General features: G+C 43.4%; 1 protein-coding gene across 4 annotated transcripts in view; it reads left to right on the top strand.

Moving 5' to 3' along the window:
* MORN1 (MORN repeat containing 1) overlaps positions 1-18,549 on the top strand; it is a 216,971-nt gene extending 198,422 nt beyond the window's left edge. For 2 of the 4 annotated variants that reach the window (XM_074218688.1, XM_074218690.1), the window contains exon 14: positions 6,893-10,082. In XM_074218688.1, the coding sequence (XP_074074789.1) occupies positions 6,893-7,020 (128 nt within the window). In that variant the 3' untranslated portion in view covers positions 7,021-10,082. Of the gene's footprint in view, positions 1-6,892; positions 10,086-18,414 lie in introns of those variants that run through there. The other 2 variants (XM_074218689.1, XM_074218692.1) reach the window with 2 other exon arrangements.
* The last annotated feature ends 1,298 nt before the right edge of the window (positions 18,550-19,847 follow it).

Here is a 19,847-nt window from a genome sequence, read left to right on the forward strand (position 1 = left end):
CCCTAGAGTCATGGCTTGGAGAACCCTGTCCTCTAGAGGTTTCCTCTACTGCTTCCATGTCCACATCCTTGCCTTGGGTCACAAAGATCTTTTGAAGACACAATCAGGAATCGAGGTTCCCTTGATGGATGGTAGCATTTTGAAGAACATTTAGACATCCAGAAGAAGGTTTTGAGTGAAGGAAACTTAAATATCTTTTGGAAGATGCTAACCTAAATTGGGTTTAGGCATCTCTAATTAGAATTATTAGGCTGAGAAGGAGTCAATTAGGGTATGGTTTTTGCCCCCAGGATGCCAAAATTTAGAAGGCATCATTAGCACTTGTAACAGAGCTCATCACCAAGTAGGAAGCTAGCAAATGAGATTGCCTTCTTTGCCATCCCCCAGCAGCCATCCCCAAGGTGAACATCTTCCCAACCTATCCTAACACTGCTCTCACCCCTTCCATCACATTTAGGCCAGTATCCAGGGGTCTATGTCTTCTGCCATAAAGACCTGCTGTCTCTCCCTTCACAGAGCCTTGGGATTCTGAGGTTTGAAATTTTTTCCCCTCACCCCCACCCTCATCTCCCACCTTCTTTGAATTTGTCTTTAAATGTTTATTTAGAGGTACATTTTACACTCTTTGACCCAAGTCTATTTTGTTACAAGTTATGACTCTGAGGGCTGTGGTAGTTCATGTAATCCATCCTCCTGCCTGCAGGACAGATGGGCCAACCACATCTTGCTGGCCCTTCACGAGAAGTAATCCCAAATTGGCATTTTGAAGTCTTGCATTGTCCCCATTGACCTTTATGGGGGGGGGGCAAGGATTTCACTCTGGTACCAAAGATTCCAGGGTTTGTTTTATTTTGAGAGTTCTGGAAAGGAGTGGGCCGTGATGCTGAATCTAATTTCTATTCAAGAAGCTTTAGGTGAAGCCACTGGGAGCTTCTCTCACCCCCTTAGCAAGTCCTTAGTGCCGCCTAATTAGGGATCATTTGACATTAGCTCAAAAATAGACTTCTCATGGAGCTTACAGCTTTTAGCTCAACATCCTACAGGTCTCAGTATCAAAACCAAATTACATCAATCGTTCCCAACCCCCCACCCGCTACACACACACACACACACACACACACACACACACACACACACACACACCAGCCAGTTTTAGTCAAGCAGGAAAGACTTCCCCAAGTACAAGAAAGGTTAGGTGGGCTGTTCTTGCCTGTATTAGGGGGTTTCTGTTCTCATCCTTTTCTGGCCTATAGGGAAAAACTGGCCTGCTCTTTGCTCAGAATGTCCCTTGCTAAGGTGGTCTCAGTAGGGCAGGGTGGTATGGGGGGGGGGGGAATATGTTAATCTAGAAGTCAAAAAATACCTATTTTGCCTTGACCACTTACAGAAACAATTGATTTCATCTCTTAGTGCCTTGGTTCCTGTATTTGTAAAATGAGGGAACTGGTTAAATCAGGGGTTCCTAAACCTGGGGTCCATGAACTTGCATAGAAATGTTTTGATATGGGGTGGCTAGGTGATGCAGTGGATAAAACACCGGCCCTGGAGTCAGGAATACCTGGGTTCAAATCCACTCTAAGAATTTAATAATTACCTAGCTGTGTGGCCTTGGGCAAGCCACTTAACCCCATTTGTCTTGCAAAAACCTAAAAAAAAAGTTTTGATAATTAATTCTATATAATTATGTTCCTTTATGATAGGCATTTTTACACATTCAAAAATCTTTATTCTGATATGGAGATCCATAAACTTCAGCAATGTGCCACAGGGGTCCATGCTGAAAAAAATAGTTTTAAGAATCCCTGATTTGAAGTAGTGATTAGAGAGCACTGGCCCTGAAGTCAGGAAGACCGGGGTTCAAATTCAATGTCAAATACTCTCTGGCTGCATGATCCTGGGCAAGTCATTTAACCCTAATTACCTGAAAAAAACTAAACCCTGGACTTGATGGTCTGGGTTCCTTCCACTCTAAGTATGCTGAGATCCTGAAATCTAAGAATATATTCTTATAAAAGACTATTGTTCATTTATGTGGCATTTATAGAGAAACTTCTATGTGCCAGCCCCTCTTCTAAGTAATTTAAAAATATTACCTCCTTTGATCTTCACAACCACCTTCAGAGGGAGTTGTTATGACCCTATTTAACAGATGAGGAAACTGAGGCAGACAGCTGTTGAGTGACTTGCCCAGGGTCACACAGCTAGTAAGGATTGGAGGCTGGATTTGAACTCTGCTCTTTCTGATTCTAGACCACTCTCTTCCATCCACTGTCCTTCCAGCCTATTAGGCTCCTCTGGATTACCAGTCTTCAAATGTCTTAGGATTATTTCTGTTTCCATCCTGTGCCGGTCTGTGTAGCCTCACCTGCTCACTAGCTTCAGTCACCTCCAGTATGGTCCACTTCTGATCAGTACAGCCACTGTATCTTCACAAACTCTCGGAGCCACACTTGCTTTCTTTTCACAGACCCTCCAGCACCCCCCCCCCTGCATCAACTTCTCTGTCTGCCCTAGCATCCTCTTGGCCAGCCTCCCTCCCAGACCCAGGACCAGACAGCATCTTTGGGCTCTATTTGAGGGCTGAGCCTTGGCAGAGTCATTAGAGGGCACAGATAGTGAGGGGGGAAAAGGGAGAGAAAACCCACAGGGTCCCATGGAGACCCTGGGCTGCTGCCTGGGTGAGGGGGGAGGCATTCTTGGGTCCTGGTTGTTGCTACCACCTCCAAGGAGGGGTCTTGACCTGCAGAACTTGGAGCCAGAGGGGCCTCCGGGCCTGGAAGGAGGGGAACAGTAAACGGGTGTTTATGTGAGCCATAAAAATGAAATAACACTCTAATGAACATTTTTAAGAATAAGGCTGTGGAAACTCCGTTCCATAAAATCGCTCCATTAGAGGTTCTCTAATTGTGGAAAGCAGAGGAGGCCTCTGTCTGATCACTGTGGAGCATTCAGTTCCCTCCATTCTAGGCCATCCTATTCCCTGGGTAAGCACCCAGAAAGCAAGACCCTTCCCCAGAGGGAGGCAGTCCAGGATCACAGCAAATATCCATGTGGGAAAGACCCAGGACCCCCCTGGGTCAAAAGACTGTTCTTCCATGAAAAGAAGGGCCCCCGTCCCAGGACCAGCCCCAGTTTCATATGACTGCCTGTTCCCAGGTCATCACCAGTGTCCTGGAGCAGCAAGGTCAGAAGGCTCCACCAAATTCTGGTTATTGGAGCACAGAGCCTTCCTTCCCTCTGGCTTTGGTGAAGCAGATCCTCCTTGGGGCATGGAAAGCTGTTTGTTATCGGCTCTCCTGTAAACACTATCAAACCCTGGTGGAATCCTGGGGCTGCTCACACGGTCTCTTTGAGTTCTTGCCCATTAACACATACAGGCTATTTCAAAATGGCAAGAGTCTGGTGGGCTCTGGGTGGAGGGAGGGGCTGGGCCAGGCCCCGGAAATGTAACCGCCAAATTCCCCTGGTTTTCCAACATGACTTGGAAAAACAAGCTACTCAGCACATAGCAGGCCAGATGAAAAGGACCAGTTTTCAAGGCAGTTTCCTGGTGGTGCAAGATGCCAAGCTCTTGGCAGTTGGATGAGGATGAAGTCTCTCCCTGGGTCTCCCCACCACCCCGCCAGAGGCCAAATTCATTTAGTTTCCTGTGTCCCTGAGAGAACCCAGGTCCCCTGATCCCATAGAAAGGCCAGGTTCTAGGCAACGAGTCTTTTCTTTCCGTCAAAGCACTATAAGGAAGAACAAAGGAAACTAAAGTGGAGTTGTAAAAATGACCCTCTTTTTATTGTTTTCCACTTTTTAATGAACAAGTATTTATTCTCTCCCTCCCTCTCCCCAATTTAAAAAAAGAACAAAGTCCTTTTTTAGCAAACATGAATGATCGAGCAGAAACAAATTCCCACCTTGTCCGTGTCCAAAACTTCTCTCTGGTATGTCTCATCCTCCATCCTTTGGCGTCATGATGGATCATTGCATCCATCAGAGTTCTTCTTAAGTTGTTCAAAGTTCTTTATCATTCCTTTTTTATAAATTGCTCTTTTTGTGTTTTTTTGTGTTGTTTTTTTTGCAAGGCAAATGGGGTTAAGTGGCTTGCCCAAGGCCACACAGCTAGGTAATTATTAAGTGTCTGAGACCAGATTTGAACCCAGGTACTCCTGACTCCAGGGCCGGTGCTTTATCCACTGCACTACCTAGCCGCCCCTTAAATTGCTCTTTTGATCCCACTCCATTCTTCATTCTCTCTTCATTCTGTCTTAGTTCTCTGAACATCTGTTCAGTTGTTTCAGTCTTATCAGACTCTGTGACCCCATTTGGGATTTTCTTGACAAGGATACTGGAATAGTTCACCATTTCCTTTTCCAGTTCATTTCACAGATAAGGAAACTGAGGCAAACAGGGTGAAGTGATTTGCCCAGAATCACGCAACTGAGTGTCTGAGAACAGATTTGAGCTCAGGTCTTCCTGACTCCTGTCTCCACCTTGCCACCTACCTGCCCTGAATCCTTACCATGTTCCACAATTATTTCCTTATTCTCTAAAATTTCCTGAGCACAAAAACCATCCTATAGAGTCATCTCATTTCTCACCCTCTTGCAGATTAATAAATATTTGTTTAATTGAAATCCAGCATCAAAGCATCTTAGCTATAAAGGTCCTTTATTCAATCTTCTCGTTTTACAAAGGAGGAAAATGAGGACGTGACTTGCCCAGCATCACTGGGTTCATGAATGGCAGAGCCGGCATTGAGCCCAGGTCCTTGCCTCCAGCCATGCTGCCTCTGAGCTAGGAGAGGATGGCCCTCATCAGCCAGGATCTGGAACACTGTGTTTTTAAAAGGCAATGGCAAATAGGTTAGCCCTGAGAGTGCTACAGGAGATCTACTGGAAGGAGCTCAGGGTGCTGGGCCTGGAGAAGAGGGGCCTGGGAGGGATGGGGACTGACAGAAGTATCTTCAATATTTGAAAAGTTGTCATGTATAAGAGAGTTAGACATGCTCTGCTTGACCCCAAACAGGAAACCTAGGACCAATGTGGGGGAGAGGGTGGACAGGGGCCAGTAGGGAGAACTGCAAAGAAGTAGATTTAAGCTTGATGCAGGGACAAACTTCCTAAGAATTAGAGCCAGCCAAGAGTGGGAGACAGCAAGCTCCCCCTCCTCCTCCTTGGAAATCTGCAAGGATTGCCAGGTGTCCACTCATTGGGGATGTTGGACCAAGGTTCCTTCCAACTCTTGGACCAGGATCCTCTTATCACAAAATTTGAAGGAATGGAATTGGAGATTACCAGAGCTGGAGGAAAAAAACCGAACTTATGAGCCTGTGCAATGTTCATAAATTTTCCAGGAATAATTTATGTCTTGATGGTCCTGGAGGAGATAATATCTTTAATGAAGGAAGGAAAATGAAAAGGAAGGGAAAGGAATGGAATGGAAAAGGAAGAGAAGGGAAGGGAAGAAGGGAAGGGAAGGGAAAGGAAAGAAAGGAAATAAGAGAAGGTAAGTGAAGATAGGAAGGGAAGGGAAAAGCAAAGGGAAGAAAATAGGGGAAGGGGAGGGAAGAGAGAATATGAAAGGGAAGAGATGAAGGTAAATGGAAAGGAATGAAGGAAAGAAATTGAATTTTTTTAATAATAATAATCACCCCTGAAGAAAAGAAAATGTACCTTCTTTCCTTCCCTATAGAGGGGAGAGGCCACGAGGAACACAGTACCAACTATTCAACTTGGATGATATTTTGCTTAGTTTTGCTAAACTGACTTCCTTTTAGTCTCTTTTTTAATGGGATGGTTCTTTGAGGAAGGTAGCAGGAAAAGACTCAAAGGTGGTGTAGGGGAAAAAAATCAAACAATATTAAGAATTTAATATTTTTTAAGCCAGTGAATGTTCTGCATTAAACAAGATTTTAGATTTAAAGGGGAGAGGGTGTTCTTAGAGACTGTGAAGTCCACTCATTTATTGGAGGCCTAGAAATAGGCACTGGTTTTTCCAAGGTCACAAGTCAAGTAGAGATTTGAACTCAAGTCTCCTCCAAACTAGGACTCTCCAAATGGATGTTTTTTAAAATCTAATTTCAGCATTGTGCTCCACCATTTTATGGGGCAAACCACCTCCAGCTGACCCTGCTTGCAGCTTGCAGATGCATTCCTGGAGCACTCCAGCCAAAGAATGTTTTTATGTATTTTACAGTGCCAAAGCAAACCCAAGCCAGGGAGCCCCAGCAGCAGTCAGGGCCCTTCCTGCAGCCCCAAAAGTTTCCTTGTTTTTTAATTCCTTTCTTTATGATTTCTCTGACTTTGAATGACTCCAGATTGTTTTTAGAAAAGAAAACCTGTCTAAATAAAATCTTGCAAGAACTTAATTTCTATTTTTTCCATTGAACAATTTCAAAAAAAAGCTTCTAAGTAGATGGAGGTGATTCAGCCCCAGGATCTAGTCACCTCCAACATCTCACATGTTCTGTTAGACGGGTGCCTCTCGTTCTCAGTCATAACTAGGTCTATCTCCCCTGCCCCTGCCTTATCACAAAGAAACACAAGTCCAAGTCCCTGCACAGTCACCTCTCTTGGCCATGAATACCACTTGGGTCATCTCTGCTTCGAGGAGGAATGTGCTTCATTGCCTTTGTCATTTTCGATGTTGCAGTAATAGTTCATATTGTTTTCTTGTTCCTCCTAACATCACTTCCTCCAAATCTTCTCATGCTTTTCTGCTCATAGATAAGACGCCCTTCTCTGACCCTGGACCATGACCAGGATGGTCCTGACATCTCCGCTGTCAGACCCTCTTCTCTGTGTGTGGATGTGTGTTTGTGTGAGTGTATTTATGTGTGTTTTTGTGTTTGTACATGTATGTATTCCGACAGACAAACCCTTTCTTTTCATTTCTCTCTCAGGTGAATATGTCATCATGGTGCAGGAGACAACTACACCACCCTTCCTGGGCAAGACACTCCCCACTGCTTTTGCTCACGTCGAAATTTTACCAAGTCAAAAACAGCAAGCTCCGAAGGATTCCTCATGAAGCCCCATGCCCCATTTTGGAGCAGAACCTTCCAGGCCAGAGGAGGTGATGCTCCCCCCTTTTCCATTGAGCCCTTTCTACTTGGTCAGTTCTTTTCACCTTGATTAAGAGATGCTCTGGGGTCCATCAGCCCAGTAGTAGATGGCTCCTTTTCCTCCCCACTCATCTTCATTTGTATCCAGTTTGAAAGGAAACGCTCTATTTCCTTGATAATTGAAGGATCTGGCATACCCATACCTCTCTTCTCTGTTATTTGGGGAGCGGCAGATCCAAAAGTCCCCAACTAGTCCTTTTCTAGTTTGATATGTATGTGTTTTTGATCTTTCTTCCCAAATCTTCTAGGGAATAGACTAATTACCAGGGTGTCAGAAGACCCTATGTCCCTGATGGATCATCATCCATCACCCTAGCAAACATCCTGCCCTCTTCCAACAATAGGCTGCCTCCACTGAGTCACATTTCCCCCGGCTTCAGAGCCAGTCTAGGCCAAATGTCTCCATTCAGTTCCCCGGTCTCTACAGAACTGCGCCACTTGGGTGAAATCACAGGACAGAGTCATTTTGAAACAGGAAATCCTCAGGATTCCATAAAGCATGTGGGAATTCAGGTGTACCAATGAATTCTTATTTCTCAGACAGTTTGCTATGCCAACAAAGAATCAGGGGCCAGGTATATTGTATATACATGCATGCTGGCTATGAGATTGTTTGGTTTCCTTGTGGTCCTTTCCACTGTCTCATTTCTAAACTCCCAAAGTGTTGGGACATAACGGTCAAAACCAGAGAACTCCCCCCACCCCAGGCAACAAGGTGCCACCCACAGAGACCCATGCTGGAGACTCTGTAAATGGGCCGACAACTTAAACATGCATACATACATTCCTAACAAGTTTGAATGATGCCTTCATTATTTTCATTGCTATCATTTCCATATAACATATATATATATATACATATATATATATATTTCTATCATCCCTACCCACCCTCCAACCCAAGAATGAGCCCTCCCTGGTAACAAACCATTTCTGCCTCTGATAAGTATCCAGCATCCTGCCCCCAAAGCCCCCCAGCTCCTCCATCAATTAGCAGTAGCATTTCTTGTCTAGAACCAAGAAACCTCACTCCATTCATACTAATCTTTTCTTGCTTCACAGTTTTTCCTAGCTGTCATTTTTTTCTAGCAATAATATTCCACAATGTTCATATGCCAGTTTGTTTATCCATCTTTCGATCAATGGGCACCTACTTGGTTTCCAGTTTGTCGATGGTTTGCATTTTTGCTACCACAAAAAGGGTTTCTATAAATATGTTGGTAGCTATGGGGCCTTTCTTTGTGTCTCTGTCCTCCTCCAGAGTTGTAGGATGACTGGGTCAAAGGGTTTGAATAGTTCAATGACTTTTTCTTGAATAAGCCAAGTCTGGGTTAGACCCTTGGAGTCCCAGGTGACTGACGGGGGCGTGACAAGTAGCATATTGTCTGGGTACTGTCAGATGGAGCCAATTTGAACCATGCCCCAAGTGGCTTCACTGGGCAGTACCAAGGGCACCAGAAATATTTATGGGCCCGCTGTTGGGCCTGTATGCTCACAAATGGAACAACCTAACAATATTTAAACCCAGAACAAGAAAATATTTCCCACCCATATTGTGTTCCCTTTGAGACATGGAAATCCACCAAATTCACACTCAATGATACTGGGGAAAGTCATAACCCAGTCACTAATAGTGGAGAGTAATCCAGAGGCAATAAGGACATAAATGTTTTTTTCTAGAAACATTTTATGTCTTTGGTATCCTATTCTTGAGGCACGTGTACCCCCCCCAAAAAAAATTTCTCCTTTGTCTGCTGGAAAAAGCAGTGTTTGTTTTCTGTAGAGTGAGGGCTTGCTTAGTACCACTCACTAGACTGAGCCAGACAAGCTCCTAAGAGCTTGGACTCACCTACAAGTGGAGGGGAGGTTTAGGAGGCAGCCACTCTCAGTGCTCAGGAGGATGAGAGGAAGCATCACTCATGTTCTTCTAGTGGATTTTAAGATTTACAAAGCTCTTCTCCCTTCCTTCCTTCCTTCCTTTTTCCTTCCTTCCTTCCTTTTTCCTTCCTCCCTCCCTCCCTTCTTTCCTTCTTTCCTTTCTTCCTTCTCTCTTTCCTTCCTTCCTTCTTTCCTTCTTTTTTTCTTGAACTTCAGATACCATTTGGTGAAAGAAACTCCCAGTAAGAAACAGGTTTCCAGTAGTCTTCACTCTGCACCTAGGAGGTACATAGCACCAGTATGATTCTCCCCATTTTACAGATGGAAAAAACTGAAACTCAGTAGTGGAACACCCAGCCCAGGGTCCCACATCCAGTTAAGTGTCAGAGTCAGTATTCGAACTCAAGATTGCATAGAAAGAACATGGGATTTCGATCCAAATCTCAGCTTGTTAATTTAGTATCTGTCTTTGACCTACTTAGAGAGTGTGCCAGTGGAGGAATCCAAAGGCAATAAAGGCCTAATTAGTTTTTCTGGAAGCTTTGTATGTCTTTGGTATTCTCTTTGAGACAACCAGACTACTCTTTAAAACTCTCTTTAGAAGAAGTAGTGCAAAGTAACAAGAGACATGGAGAATGGGAGATATAATGAGGAAAGCACTGGGATTGGAAGCGGGAAGACCTGGATTCAAATCCTGTCTCAGATTCTTCCTCACTATCAGACCCTGGGCAAAACCCTTAACCTTTGTTTGCTTTAATTTCTTCATTTGAAAAATGGGGAGAGGGGCAGCTAGGTGGCACAGTGGATAAAGCACCGGCCCTGGAGTCAGGAGTACCTGGGTTCAAATCCAGTCTCAAACACTTAATAATTACCTAGCTGTGTGGCCTTGGGCAAGCCACTTAACCCCATTGCCTTGCAAAAAAAAAAACCCTAAAAAAATGGGGAGACAACAGCACCTCTCTCACAGGCTCGCTGGAAGCATCAAATGAAATCCTATTTGTAAAGCATTTAGTACAGGAGCTCTCTGAATGTGGATTTCCTTCCTTTCCCCCCATTCATCCCAACCCTGAATAAATATCTTACTTCTCTGTGCTTCAGTTTTCTCTTCTAAAATTGGGAAAGGCTGGTGAGCAAGGTAGTCTCTGAGGTCCCGTCTGGCTCTCAAACAAAAAAATACTGGAGCATCAGCTAGAGTCGCCTAGGAGGACATGAGGACTATGATGGCATTGGGCCCCAGTTGGAATCCTGCTCTGCCCCTTCTTTGCTGGGTGACTCTCAAACGAATCACTCCATGACTCTGAACTTCACATTTCTCATCTATAAAACAAGAGGCCACAGACAGGGAGCTCAATAGGAGCCCAAAGACCACCTGGTCCAAAGCCTTCACTTGGAGATGAGGACAGAGAGGCCCTGAGGAGCCAAGGGGTGTATTGCAGACTGAATTTGAACCCCAGTTCTATTCTTCCAGAGTCAATGCTCTTCCCTCACCCCACGTAACTGAACGGCTGAGTAGACCTCCGAAGTCCAAGTCCCTGAGCTTGTCCTCCTTGGCCCTGTAATATGTAATTATTCAGGATGACTGAACCTCTGGTGGCAGACTTGGCAGCCCGATCACTCCCAAGCAGGCCAAACGATTCCCAAGCTTCCCCCAAATCCCTGAAATCTGAGTGAGTGTGCTTGTCTTCTGCCCCTTCATCTCATCACTGGAAGCATTCATCCTGGTTGGCATGCCTTGGGGGCAGGGCCGCTCAGTGGGCAAGGGATTTCACCCAGCCCCCTGATTTGATGAATGCAGAAGTTCCTTTTTCTGCGGCCTTGGAGGAAATTTCGCCAGAACCCAGGCTGGATCATGCACAGATGATCCCTTGTTTGTCCTGACATGCTGCCCATTCCAAATTGGAAACTTGCCGCAGCCTTCCTGAGCACTTACATCTCAAACAAAGAGCTCTTGCGTGGGTGGTGGAGGGTAGCAGGCAGAGAATTGGGGCAGGGGGCAGGGAAGGCCTCCCCCCACAGCAATCAAGGCCCTAGGAGATTCATTTTCAGGTGACAAACTAATACGGAAAAATTATGTTCACATAGGAAAGCTAAACAAAAAGTATCCCCCCAAAAAATAACCACGTACTGTGAAACAGCAAAAACCAAGCAGATGACCAAATGCCCCCTCCACCCTGTCCCCACGCCCACTCTTTGCCTTCTTGCCCCTTTCTGCCACTTCCTTCTTTGCCATTTTTTCCCTCAATAATTACAAAAGGCTGGTTCCAATATGGGTCCATAGCACAAAGACCACACTGTTAAAAGGCAAACGGGAAGAGACTGGGCACCGCCTTAGGTGTGAGCTAGCCCCCTCCAGCCCAGAACACCGGGAACTCCCCAGACTGCAAGGCCCACAGCCCAGCTGGGAGAGACAAAGACGGTCCCAACCCTGCACCTGGACTGCTGTGCATCCCCATCCTCGAGAACCCAAAATTAGTCTCTTTAGCAGTGGAAGCCATTGAAAGGATGGATCAACTAAGACAACATTTAAAAAGAATAAATGGAAAGCCTTACACTTAGGTTCAAAACTCCATAAATACAAGAAAATTATAATAATTCATATAGGACTTTAAGTTTTACAAAGGACTGTTATCTATAATCTCTGCACAGCATCCTCACTCAAAGCCAGTTCATGTACTTCACCTCTCTGATGTCATGGTCTTCAAAAATGAAGGACAATCATCAGTATTATTATTATTATATATCACTTATTTATAGATTATATATACATATTTATAACCTATTTATAAATTATCAATATATATAATTTATACATTATATATTACCTATTTATAGATTATCTATATGTACCTATTTAAAGGTTAGCTATACATTTATATCACCTATAGATTATCTAAACCTATGATCTCATTTATAGATGATGATGTCACGTAGTTATAGATTATCTATACATATACATCACTTATTTTTAGATTATATATACTTATAATCACCTTTTTAAAGAATGACTATATATGTGCAAACCTGTTTATAGATTATCTCTACTTACATATCATTTATAGATTGTCGCCTATTTATAGATTATATATCATATTTGAAGGTTAACTATGCTTATATACCACCTATTTATAGATTATTCATACATATAGATCACCTATTTTGTTGGTTGATTCTTGTTCCTCATTCTCAAAAACCAAAATGACTTCACTATGGTAGAGATGAGTTACAGGGACTGTGGCTGATCAGATCAGTACAGCTTGGAATGCTCTACCACAGTTTGGGCACAGATAGCCCATGTGAACTCCTGAGTTGGTTACGCTAAACTCAGGTACCTCCTCTTTCCTTTGAACTGCTTCAATTCTGCCTTGTTCATATAGTGCAATGCCCTGATGAGGCAGTCCTGTGCCAGTGTGTCTCATGCTGCACAATCAGTTCCAAAGCTCTTACTAGAGACCTTCAGGGTGTCCTGGTGTCTTCTGACCCCCTGATGAGTGTTTGGCATTCAAACAACATGGCCAGTCCATTGTTGTTGCAATCTCTGGAGTAAAGTTTGAGTGTTAGCTCAAGAAAAGACCTCAGGGTCTGGTGTCTTCTGCCAGGTGATCTTCAGGATCTTCCTAAGACAATTTAAATGAAAGTGATCCAGTTTCCTGACATGGCACTAGTAGACTGTCTAGGTTTCACAGGCATATATCAATGAGGCCAGCACAATGGCTCTGTTGACCTTCAGTTTGGTAGTCAGTCCGATACCTCTTCTCTCCCACAATTTCTTTCTGAGCCTCCCAAATACTGAGCTAGCTCTGGCAATCAGTGTGTCAACTGCCAAGGTAAATGAACTTGTCCACAGAACTCAAAACTTCTCCATTTGCTGTAACCAATGGTTCCACATATGAATGGTGTGGTGCTGGAGCACCTGGGTTTTCTTCTTGTTCATTGTTAGACCACATTTAGCACAAGGAGCAGAGAATCAATCCATCCTTTGTTGCATCTCAGCTCCAGAGGCTGCACTGAAGGCACGATCATCTGCAAACAGAAGATCCTGCACCAACACTCCCTCCACTTTGGTCTTGGCTTGTTACCTTTCAAGTTGAAAACTTTGTCATTGGTACTGTAGCTGACCTTGAGACCATGTTCATCCTCATTGAAGGTGTTTGATAACATGGCTGAAAACATCATGGTAAAACGTATGGGAGCAAGGACATATCCTTGTTTTACTCCAATGGTGACTGGGAAATCTTGAGAACATTTTATGATCCATACAATCACATTGTCTATTAGATGCCAATATTTTACTATGAGAATGCATTCAGGAAGTTTTATTGTGTTTAGGTAAATGGAAGTGTTTGTGATGAGGTCATGAGATGCACAAGTCTTCAGTAGAAGGTGACCACTGCTGTTGCTATTTCCAACTCCATTCCTCCCAAGGACTCCCTGCCCTGTCTGATAATCTGAGCCTCCCCTAGCATTAAAGTCAGCCAGAATTATAGGCTTGTCTTCTTTTGGTACGTTGATGATAAAGGTCTCCAAGCCTTCATAAAATATTTATTTAACTTAATCAGGGTTTGCCATGGTGGGAACATAGGCACTGATGATGGTGCATTTTCCTGGAAGTGGTAATCTCATTGTCATGAACCTTTCTTTGCTCCTTTTGGTAGGCATTCAAGAATGTTTCTTTTTAATTGCAAAACTTCCCCCAGCTTCATGGCATTCCCCTTCGATGTGTATCCAGCTCTGACTTCAGTAAACTGGCCTTCATTTGCCAGCCTTGTTTCACTCAGGGATACCATTTGGATACCATACCTATTGAGTTCTCTCACATCCGGAGCTGTTCATCTTTCAGGTCTATTGGATCTTGTGTTATCTGTGAGTGTGCATGTGTTCCATGCACTGATTATGAGAAGAATCTTCTTTGAAGAAGCTTTTTTACATTTTGGGGGGTGTTCTACCAAAGGGTGGGATCCATGCCTGTCATAGTAATCATCCCAGGGTTGGATAGGCAGACGATTTTAGGGCACCCCTTTTTTAGCCCCTTCCCCACACCAAGAGGTGAGCAGTGCAATCTTTCAAAGGGCTGCTCACACATCCAGGGGTCTTCCAAATCTCACTGCTGCTTCCAGTGAGGTTGTGGCCATAGATGGGTCACCTATGGGCAGGGTTGTAACTAAAACTCCTAGTGTATCCACATCTGCTGCTTCCTCACTTGCCAGTTGCCACAGGGCTTTAAGTAGGAACAGTAAAGGGCTATGGGTGATGTCTTTTGATTCATGCATAGATTGGATTTAAGTAAAATTGCACAAATTTTGTTGACCTTACTCTCTCTTCCAAAGTCATCATGGTCCAGTAGTATGACACAGTCAAGACAACCAGGGCTGGTTCCAGCTGCAGTGGATGACCTTGATGTCTTCACCGTCTAACCAAGCCAAGTGCTCCACAGCACCTGCTTCAATTGCTTTTGTGGACAGTGGAACAAAGTGTTCTCATCCACCCATTCCACCAGAGAAAGACTTCACATTCTTGGGGTAGGCACCTCCCCTAACTTACTGATGGGTTGAGACCTCTCAGTTACCCTCAACCTGCCAAAATGGTTGACCAGGATGTGACTGCTGTCCATGCTCCAACTTCCTGGAGTCATGGGTGAGAGGTGGCTCAGGTGGACATCAAAGATGTAAAACAGTCATGAAAGGGCTCAACAGTCCTCACAACAGAGGGACTAGTCTTCCTTGAACACACTTTGACACTCCTAACACCTTTTTATAGATTATCTATACATATATGTTGCCTATTTATAGATTTTATATATATATATATATATATGTATATAAAATCTCATTTTTAGCCCCATTGTACAGGTGAGGGAACTGAGGCAGACAGCTACCCCTCTGAAAAAGATTTGAAAGTTTGCAAAGAATGATTTCTAGGAATCAATCTTGTGACCTGAAAGGAAACTGATTCTCTCTGAGGCTGCACTGAAAAACTTCACATCTAAGAGGAGGTGATGGGCCCCTCTGCACTCTGTCCTGGTCAGGACACAAAATGACAATGGAGTACTCCTGAGCCCCACATTCCAAGGAGAGTTAGGACAGCCTGGAGCATAACCAGAAGAAGTCAAGCAGGATGGTGAAGGACTTTCAAGTTCCTGGAGAAGAAAAGACAAGAGAACATTATGGTGGCCTTCAAGTAACCAAAGAGCTATTCAGATACAAGAGCCTGTTCCACTTGGTACCAGAAGGTAGAATTGGGAGGGGAGAAATTTCAGAGTCCTGCTATAAGGAGAGAGAAAAAGACAATTTTTTTTTAGGTTTTTGCAAGGCAAACGGGGTTAAGTGGCTTGCCCAAGGCCACACAGCTAGGTAATTATTAAGTGTTTGAGACCAGATTTGAACCCAGGTACTCCTGACTCCAGGGCCGGTGCTTTATCCACTATGCCACCTAGCTGCCCCGAAAAAGACAATTTTAAGCAATTATTGTTTAGTTGTAAAGACTCTCCATGACCCTACTTTGGGTTTTCTTGGAGAAAATACTGGAGGAGTTTTACCATTTCCTTTGCCATTTATCCCATTCATTTTACAGATGAGGAAACTGAGGTAAACAGGGTAAAATGACTTGCCCAAGGTCATACACCAGATGTGAACTCAGGTTTTCCTGATTCCAGGTCCAACATTCTGTCCATTATACTGGGTAGTTGAGGTTTAAAAAACTAGAACTAGACAAAAGAAGAATGTGCTACCTCTGGAATTGGCGAGCTCCCCAGAACTGAAGGTCTTCAGACAAAGTCCTCATGACTTATTGGTGTCCTTGTTCAGGATTGGACTGGCTGACCTCTGAGTCCAACTCTGAGATGTTCTGATGCTGCTCTGCCATGAACAAGTCAGTCAGCTGTCTGCACTGATCCATTTGTAATGGAAGGGGTTGAGTAGGCCTCAACTGCATTGCCAAATTTGTAACCTCATCTGGAAGAAGATTATAGCCCTAGAGATGGAAAGGATCTAGAGACTGATCTAAACCCCATCTCTGAACCCCATTTTTCAGATGGAGAACCAGAGGTCAATTGACTTTGCCAATGGTCACACAGAAAGTCAAAGACAAGATTTGAACCCAAACCCTGTACTCCAAAGCCAAATGACCTTTCCACAGCTCTATTCTGTTTCTTTAGATTTTATATGAAGTACTCTAAGATAGGACTGTTGAAGACTATTAATGGCAAAAGGAAGAGTCTGTATTTTGTTCTGAAGGCAACAAAGGACCATTGACAGTTTTTTGAACAGGGAAGCAAGGTGGTCAGACCTGAGGCTTTAGCAGATTCTTTTGGCATCAGTGTGGGGTGAAATTTGGAGAAGGGAAAGACAGAAGGCAGGAAGCCCTTTGCAATGGTCCAGACAGGAGGGAACCAAGAATTGAAGCATTAGTGCAGATGGGAAGAGAGTGAGAGGTTCAGAAGTCACCATAGACAACAGAATCATCAAGATTTGGCAACTGATTAGTCAACTATTCTTAATAATCATATGAAATTAATAATAATTAAATGTTAAAGTAAGATAGTTTTTTTTTCTACTACCAGAATATAATAGCAGGATAGTAATTTGTTCTAAAACCATTCCTATTTCAAATCCGATAATTCTTGGACATGAAAAGGAGAATAGACAGAGACCCAAAGCTTGAGGAATGGCATGGTTAGTAGCAACTTTTTTAAGGACAGAAGAAGGGACCTAAATAATACTTGCTGAAGGAATGAATGAACTGTGAGGACAGAGCCGAAGGCAGTAGCTGCTGGTTCCTATGAGCACACTGGCCTTTTCGGGACTTAAGGGCATGTTTCCATTAACTGGGCGGTCCCATCCTACTGATTTTTAAAACAATGGAAGAATTTCAAGATGTTGCACTCTTTTTAAGATGCCACTAAAACACCATTCTCCAGCTGCAATGAGCCGGTGTCTGTCTCCCCATAAGAACCAGATGGGAAGAGGGGTAGAAGGGAATATTGAGCAGCTCTTCCTTTTCCCATCAAGACAAAAACCCAGCTTGTGCCTAAAGAAAAACAAAGAAAATGTTATTCCAGTTGAGGACAAACCAAATTGCCTACAAGTGAGGCAGCAGTGAACAGTATTTCCAACATGTCAAGGGACAGAGCTTTGTTATTTCATTCTAAAAGAATACAGTTGTAATTTTCCAAAGTCCCAAAACACATTACAGTAGCAAGCTGGGTTCATCAGCCAGGCCTGGGTTGGTTGAAGGCTTTTGGCTCCAGCAATGGCCTATGAAGAAGAGTCGGGCACAGTTATGGACAAAGATCAATATCCTTTTTCTAAAATCTCAAGCCTAGTTTGTCTCCAGATGAGGCGAATTTTATGGTTTTTAGTTTTATAAATACTTTGCATTTTTTACATCTCCTTATAAATATCCTTCTCTTCTAACAAAGAAAAATAATCAAGCAAAACCAGCAGACCAGGAAAAAAAACATTGTTCATCTACAGACTCCCACCACTCTACCTAGAGGAAGGAAGTGTGTTTTCACATCTCTTCTTCCACACCAAGATTAGCATTAGAAATGGGGCTGGCTAGGTGGCACAGTGGATAGAGCACCGGCCCTGGGGTCAGGAGGACCTGAGTTCAAATCCAACCTCAGACACTTAAAATTACCTAGCTGTGTGGCCTTGGGAAAGCCATTTAACCCCATTGCCTTGCAAAAAAAAAACCCAACATTGGCAATAATCTGAAAAATGTCAGTGGTCATGTTGGAGCCACTGTGGGATGAAAGGCACACATTGTTGGTGGAGACGTGAATAGGTACAATCATTTAGAATTAGGCAAGTAAAGTGACTAAAATAGGACTCTTAAATTGCCTCTTTGAGCCAGACATTCCATTGCTGTACATATTCCTCTAAGGAAGAAGTTGATAAAAAAGAAAGCCCCTGTTTATGCCAAAATATCTACTTTTCCTGATAGCAAAGAATTGGAAACAGCAGATGCCATCGAATGGCTAACAAATTGTGGTCCATGAAGGTGATGGAATATGACTATGCTGTAATTGTGTGATGTGTGTGAGGGAAGCATGGAAGAATCTTCATGAACTGATATAGAGTGGTCAGCAGAACCAAGAAAACAGCAAATATAGAAATATTTATACAATCTGAAATTATCTTCCTTTTAATGCTGTTTTCTTTTTTGTTAAAGTGATCTCTGTGTATATTGTCCCCCATCTTCTCCCTTCTTTCATCTGTGTCACATGATTCCAGTTAAAAAGTTTTCATATAGGGGCAGCTAGGTGGCCCAGTGAATAGAGTACCAGCCCTAGAGTCAGGAGGACCTGAGTTCAAATCTGGCCTCAGATACTTAATAATATCTAGCTGTGTGGCCTTGGGCAAGCCATTTAACCCCATTTGCCTTGCAAAAACGTAAAATAAAAGTTTTCATATTATTCCATTCAGGTCCCTTCAGCAAAAAAAGAAAAAAGAAAAAAAGCAACTACTCTGTTCATGAAGTTCAAAGTTGACTCCAAATCCAACTCAAATGGCAACTCTACAAATGGCAATTCTCTTCAACCTCCCACAATCTTGAACTGTCATCTCTAGAAAAAATTTGTAGAAATGCTCTGTGTATATGTATCTTCTTCTTCTCCTTCTCCTTTTTCTTCTCCTTCTTCTTCCTCTTCTTCTTCTTCTTCTCCTTCCTTTCTTCTTTCTTGTTTCTTTCTTCTTCTCCTTCCTTCTTTTTCTTCTTTTTTTTTCCAAACCTGTGATTTCATCCCAGCAGGGAGCTCCTGATGAGGAGTTTCCTTTTAACAAAACAGTGAAGCAGCTCCAGGGCCTTGGAGGGTTGCCTGGAGCACTAAGAAGTTCTGTAAAATGGACCAGGAACACAGATATGTCAGAGGCAAGACTTGAACTCAGGTCTTCCTTACTCCAAGGCCAGCTTTTTAGTCAAGATATATTGGCCATCTCAATTATTTTGCTCACATGCCTGGGATATTTTCATAATTCTACTTTGTTGTGACTGGAATGTGGAGAGAAAGAATGCTAACCCAGTGCTGGGTGCTTGCATGATGGTCAGGAGGTGAGGCAGAGCTGCAGGTAAAAGAGATGTTTTTCTACATCAAGGTCATGAGTCTCTCTTTGAGACTAACATCTGACAAGGATATGAGTGTGTGGGGAGGGAAGCGAGAAGAAGAGAGTGAGGGAAGGAAAGAGGAGAGGAGAGAGAGAATGGGGAAGGGAAGAAGGGAAGGAGAAAGAAGAGGGAGAGAGGGAGAGAGAGAGAGGGAAAGATAAGCAGAATTCAGAATCTTCAAATATGAAGCTGGATCCTCAGTGTATCCCTAATTTCCAGCTTGTCTCCTTTGAGACTGTAGCATTACCTTTTCAGTGAGATCAGGGTCTCTTTCTTGGCTAAGCTACATTTGGATGACTCAGGTGGCCTTAGACATCTTACATAGACAGCACAGAGTTCACATGTAGACTTGGTGTTAATCTGTGTATAGGTTTTATCACCTCATCACCACCCCAGCCCCCAACACAATGTGTTCAGTTTGATTTGTAGGGTCCTGAACCTGTGCTCCCAGTACTCCCAGTGCTCCTAGTGCTCCCAGTTCAGGGCTGTATTTCACACCTACCTGGATTTCAGAGCCACATTTTCACTGATTGCTACCATGTCTTGAGGGCCACACACTTATTCCAAGTGACCCTCAAGTCCATAAGGAAGCTTGTCAGAAGAATCAATATCTCCCACATACACATGCTCCCATTTTCAAAAGTCTTAGATGTTAATATAATTGACAAAATACAGGGAAAATAAAAGGAAAATAAGCTTCTACAGGGACTCCAACATCTCCTAAAAGAAGGGAGATTGTAATATCTGTTAATAT

This window comes from Macrotis lagotis, chromosome 1 (genome assembly GCF_037893015.1).
Source record: "Macrotis lagotis isolate mMagLag1 chromosome 1, bilby.v1.9.chrom.fasta, whole genome shotgun sequence".
NCBI classification, from domain to species: Eukaryota; Metazoa; Chordata; class Mammalia; order Peramelemorphia; family Peramelidae; genus Macrotis; species Macrotis lagotis.